Source organism: Xyrauchen texanus, chromosome 8, assembly GCF_025860055.1.
Source record: "Xyrauchen texanus isolate HMW12.3.18 chromosome 8, RBS_HiC_50CHRs, whole genome shotgun sequence".
NCBI lineage: Eukaryota > Metazoa > Chordata > Actinopteri > Cypriniformes > Catostomidae > Xyrauchen > Xyrauchen texanus.
Genome location: NC_068283.1, coordinates 19869112 through 19875042, shown reverse-complemented (window position 1 = coordinate 19875042; position 5931 = coordinate 19869112). Strand labels below are relative to the sequence as shown.

The 5931-nt window shown below is 33.5% G+C and overlaps 1 protein-coding gene across 1 annotated transcript; it reads right to left on the bottom strand.

Moving 5' to 3' along the window:
* Nucleotides 1–165: 165 nt before the first annotated feature.
* Nucleotides 166–3325, bottom strand: LOC127648093 (CD209 antigen-like protein E). Its single transcript, XM_052132700.1, has 7 exons — nucleotides 3231–3325; nucleotides 2446–2529; nucleotides 2297–2353; nucleotides 2159–2212; nucleotides 1255–1391; nucleotides 1006–1121; nucleotides 166–816 (listed from the first exon to the last, which is right to left on the bottom strand). The coding sequence occupies exons 1-7, from the start codon at nucleotides 3301–3303 to the stop codon at nucleotides 675–677; spliced, it is 663 nt and encodes a 220-aa protein (XP_051988660.1). The 5' UTR covers nucleotides 3304–3325; the 3' UTR covers nucleotides 166–674.
* Nucleotides 3326–5931: the final 2606 nt, after the last annotated feature.

Genomic DNA, 5931 nt, shown 5'->3' with positions numbered 1-5931 from the left:
AAGTAAGAATGGGACCCCGGGTCCTTGAGTTCGGGTGGACCCGTGAAGACCTCTAATTCTGGGTACCTGCTGCTGGAGTGGAGAGTTTGTGGTTGTTCCTGTCTGAATTTCGGAGTTTGCTGTTCTTTCATACACAGAATTGTCAACAAAAGATGTACAGATGTAATCTTGTTTTATTAAAATAAAAATAAAAAGTTGTATTTGGACAAATCAGAATCCAAAACCTCTAAAAACTAATGACAAAAAGTTACCACTAGATCAATCATTCACATTCCTAGTTAAAGTGCTGATCTATGTATTCATCTACTGATAAGCAAAATCCCAAGACTGATAGTGGCAAATGTAGAGATGACATTACCATATTATGTGAAATATTTATTTGGGTGCTTGAATCAGTCATTAAGAATGTTGATCAAAACAGGTAATTTAACACCTTGACACCCCATAAAAAATTCTAGATCCACCAATGCAATGCCTAAACACTTACAGTATATCATAACACAGAAAAATCATTCGACAAGATAATTTAAAACCTCAACTCATTTTCAGAATAGCTTTGAAAATTAAAAATAACCCAAATGTAAATACAACCAATAGAAGTTGGAATGACTAAATTTCCAATCAAATTTGCTATACATGCAATTTGTTTGACCCACACACAGTTGAGAGTTGCTTCATGGTGGAGAGCATGGGATTTCACATATCCTTTTCTCCAACCTCAAACAGGAAACATCTCCCCATTTATCACGTTTTAAGATAACACAGTCTTCACCCAGAGGATTTTCTACTTTCCAGTCATCTGGGGAAGACTCCCATCTAAGTAAAGAAAACGTATTGACATTGAGAGTTCAAAATTGACTAAATACTGTTAGCTAACCAGAAGCTTACTTAGCTTTATGATTTTTTGCTCACAATCTCACTGTAGTGGCCACTAATTAATACAGAAGTAATTCTAAGTATATCAGAAATTATATGAATACAACAGTAAAAGACTGAGAGGCTTACGGAATGTAACTGGTTAAAGGGGCATTGTCCACCCAAAGCCAAACCCCTTCATTCTGGATGTCAGTCAATCCAATCCAGTGGAAGTCATAACCATTGACTTTTTCAGAGAGAAAACTCTAAAATAAAAAGCACAAACAGGTTATATATGTATATGTGTCAAGTGCTTTTGTCATTGTCTTGGCTCAATTGTTGGCTCAAATGACTGTCTCTCTTTTTCTCCTACACTGTCACATTCCTATCTATCTGTACCTGCTCTTCTTCATTGTTGATAATAACCAGGTCTCCACCCAGAGCCTGACAGCGCTCTCTGCTGCTTTTCCAGTCCTTGGTATCAGTGGAAAAAACATAGAATCTGCCCTTTGCTTTGAACCACTTCTCTGTTAAATCTGTAGAGACAGTTTGCTTAGTGTTAATGAAGATGAAAAGGAAATGTACACACTGAAGTAAAAATAAATAAAAACAGTTTTAGTTTGTGGTCAAGCTGAAAATTGAGAGCAATCGATAAGTGAAAATAAAATGAAATATCCACAAAATGTGTATTTATTCTGCTGTATTTAAGGCTGATTTAACATTTCTTAATGTTGCTGGTCAAATTCTTCTGAATTCGAAGAATAGAAATATGGACCATTTGGGTCTTATGTTCTTGAGCGGATTAACAATGTCTTTATTAAATGTCAAGCATATTTCTATGAAATTGACATGCTCCTTATGGAAAATGTGGTGCTCCTCAGGACTAATTGGATGTAGGCCTAGGCTGCATTAAATTATTTTAAGTACAAGCATTCATATTGATCGACTGACACAAATCATGGCTTGTATTAAAAGTGATTGATACCTTTGATATCCTCCACTGGTGGAATCAAACTTCAAATTAGTAACTGAGTTTAGAATTTGCGCCAAGAAAAGACAAGGTTCTCAGAGGTCTATAACACTATGACCCATTTTTTAGGGAAAGATTTGCACCACATATAGCGCAAGCACAACCCCTGCCCACTTGAGTGTTGCGCTATTGCGAATGTATGCTTAGAAGAGCACTCTCACGAAAACTGGATAAGACTTTGAGCACAGTCATGAAAATAGAGCGCACAATCTCACACTGCAGTACTGACTTTTATTATTTATGCTAATTATAAATAATATGGCATGTTTTTACCTGAACAATAGTTTGGTGGACTGTGGTTTTTCAAGGAGATGTTTGGATGAACATCTAAATGAAAATATGTGGAAAGAGTGAAATTAGTGAAACTTAGGGTAATGTGTAGCTTTGTAAGAGGAGTAAATACTCACATACCTGAATTCAAGCAGTTTTTTATTGGTTCACAGGGCCAATTTTCATATTTGTTGTGATCTGTGAAGCATCATAATGAAAATAAAATTATCAATGTATTGCTTCTAAAATGTAATATAACATATGTTTGTGTATCTGTATAGGATACTCACACAGGTATGCCAACCCCCCATTTGCCAATAAAGACAGGAAGAGGAGAACAGCGAATAGCATCTGCATTGGTTTGGAACACTGCCCTGCATAAATGTATACACTGCTTTAACGTATAAATTGAACTTAATAAAATGTGGCCTATTAAAATAAACATTGAACGATTGCAACTTGCTTAGTGTTAAAAGATGCTTATGTTTGCATGGTCATGGTTGTTTAGTGTAGATTTTTGAAGCAGGTGGGCTTTAACCCTAATGATTGGAAAGGAAATTATCTCTGTATCAAACAAAGCCTGCAGTGGTTTTCAAAAGTCATAATATACAAACAATAACAGGAATAACTGGAGAGGTAATAATAGAAGAATTAATTGTATTTATATTAGTAGACAATGCAGGAGAAAGACCTTTTGTGAACCAAAATTTGGTGGTAAATTGTAATTAGAAAAAATGAAAAAAAATAAAAAAATAAAATGCAGCCTATACAAAAAGGGAACAAAATAAACATTAAATGATTACAACTACGTGTTCTACACTGTCAAAAATATTTTCTCAGATAACATAAAATTTGCTTTTTGAGCTAATAATTAAATGTAAAAAATGCTTTTTGAAATGGTCTAAATCAACTTCAACACATATCTAAGGTTACACCAGCAAAAGTAATTTTTAAGGGTCAGGTCAGGTAAAAATAGCTTAACAACTGAACAATTTTTACCTTTTACAGTGTAATGTCTTATTAATTTAACTAATGTATTTTATGTGATAAACTAGGACAAGAATCAGAAACTTACCCCCATCCTTATGTTTAGAGTCTGGCTTCAGTTCGGAGTCTGATACAAAGTTTAAATAAATATTTTCAGCCATTTTAAGCCTGAAGAGACTATATTCCAGCACTGAAGGGTAAAATGGAAGAACACGGTCTCTCGTGATAAATACTCTGAAGAGACGCAGCTGTCTGGGTGTATCGGTTAACCACATCGACATGTATGTATGTTTTCAACAGACTGGTCTCAGATCATGTTATTTTCAACCATGCAAGATAATTAGCATGCCTAATAGTTTACATTATTTTCCAACCAAATTTTTTTTTATTGTGTTGAATATAAAGTTTATTCATAAATAATTTTGTCTTATAGTTAACACTAATTCATTCTTAAAGCATTATTCTCTAGTCTACCAACTTATGTAAAAAAAAATATAACAACCTGTTGTCAATGGATGAAGAGCTTTCAAATAGAGATTTAAAATACTTAAAAAAAACATGGAGAGCATAGAGTCAAGAGAAAACTCTATGACCACAGTTACAGTATGTACAGTAAAACAGAATGGTAGAATTGAAAGGATGTTGAAGGAAGTCGGAGAGATGTAATTAACCATATAAGAGTGAGGTATCTTATATGGTTAATTACAATTAGAATAAATGTAAATGGCAGCATATAAAGGTAAACTGTAATTATTCAGTTTATATAAAATGGACATAAAACATGTAAAATAAAACATCAAACATCTCCCACCTCCAGTGACTGAACATAAATGCTGCTCACAAACATGCTGTTAATTCCATGTAAAATGGTAGCTACTGTGATATTTTGGTGTAACAGAACAAAAACTCAAGAAGGGTTTACTGTCCAAATACTATAATTATAACTATTACATTGTAACACATCATAATACATTACAAAATTGAAATTGAAAAATGACAAATATTAAATACAATGTATGATTTATTTGTATACACATTATATCTTTTTTACATATTTATTAAGTGTGGTGCATATAAATCACAACAGTTTTACACATTGTCTTTACACAACAACGAAATCAAATTTGGTATTTCAGTAAATTGCATGTAGTTGTAAAAATACAAAATTTAAATATATAAAAAAATATCTATTAATACTAAATCAGGGTAGACGGCACTTTGGCATTAATCTGACACTTTAAATTATCCACTAAAATACAGCCAATAAATTATTTTTCATTTAATCTTATTACCAAACCTCATGTTAGGAGTCTGACCAAGTGTGCCAATCCTTTCTTGCATTGAGGGTTTAGAAACGTAACCTAAAGACTGTATGGCAGGACTGAAAATCAGATGTAACTTCAGTGTGTTTAAAGCATTTAGACAGATGCATATTTGCTGGTATGCATAATTTCCGTGCAGTAATGTACGTTAGAGTGTTGATAAGCTAGATGTCTCTACTTTCTGTGTCTATCTGTAAAATGCATCATTGGCCTTATCCAAAGCAGCATAGGATATTTGATGTATAATACCAACCAAATAAGCAACTACTCTCATTCAATGGATATTTATATAATTTATTGTTGCCATCTTAGCTAACGGCATCAATAAATCGTTTTTAAAAAGTTTTAAAAGTGACAGCAAGCGAACATGTTTAATGTACATCGACATGTTGAAAGATGCTAAGGTATGCATTGCCATGTTTGTTTGTCAAAATGAACCAAATCAGAAGTGTAATACAAGAAACAAAAACACAAATGCAATTAAGCAAAAATAAAAAGGCAATTTTACTTTATACTATAACTACAACATCCTGTGTTTAATTGAGTACAGTGAAACACAAAAACATCTTCAACCATACAGTACAATGTCATCAGTAATCTGAGTAGTGTCTATTGAAGGCATGGAATTTCACAAATACTTTTCTCTTCTCTCAAGCAAGAAATGTCCTCTTGTGTATGTCCTTTAAGTACAGCACAGTTCCCCTCCCTCTTGTCAGACCAGTATAGACTAGATTCACCAGAAAGACATTGTCTCTGAGCAAGAAATTCCTACATCACAAACAAATGATTGTGAAAATTGAAACAATTTCTGTATTTAGTATTCATAATGTTAAGTGAAAAGTTATTTATTTATAGATATTAAAATAAAAAGATCTACTGCAAGGATAATATAGCATATATGCATAGAGATAACTTTCTTTCATTCTCTGCCTCAAACATTATATACATATGGATTGTTCATGCTAACTTCTATTTGTGAAACTCTTTTCTCTAATTTGTGAATACTCTTTTCCTCGAATAATCTAATTTTATTTGTGGTGGCTACTGTTAGGGGTTTCTCACCTTATGTTTTCACACCTGGATGTAATGGACTATTAAAAAGATGCAGAGCAGGGGCTATAAACAACATTATTTGTACCTTTTCCTCTGTGTTGTTGACAATGACCAGATCTCCACCCAGATCCTGACAGTACTGTTTGCTGGAGCTCCAGTTCTTAGAAAGGCTGGAGAAAACATAAAAACTGCCTTTGCCTTTGAACCACTGCTCTTGCAAACCTACAGACAGATTTTCTTTTTGTTAATCAAGAGGAAGCACACATGTACGGTGCACTGTTTCATTTTACATGTGTTGGCATTTAATCGGGTCTGTGGTTTGGCTAAAAATACATTTGTAGGTTGGAAAAAAGCTGCCACCCTGCTGAGCTGCACTATTATATGCACTATTAATGCAGAGCATGCAGAGAAGCA

What these genes read in the sequence shown, in the direction of transcription:
- LOC127648093 (XM_052132700.1), bottom strand. Translation starts at nt 3,303, where the DNA reads ATGGCTGAAAATATTTATTTAAACTTTGTATCAGACTCCGAACTGAAG. An exon ending in AAAAAACTGCTTGAATTCAG is followed by an intron (nt 2,213 to 2,296) that starts GTATGTGAGTAT and finishes ATTTTCATTTAG; the next exon opens with ATGTTCATCCAAACATCTCC. An exon ending in TCCACCAAACTATTGTTCAG is followed by an intron (nt 1,392 to 2,158) that starts GTAAAAACATGC and finishes CTGTCTCTACAG; the next exon opens with ATTTAACAGAGAAGTGGTTC.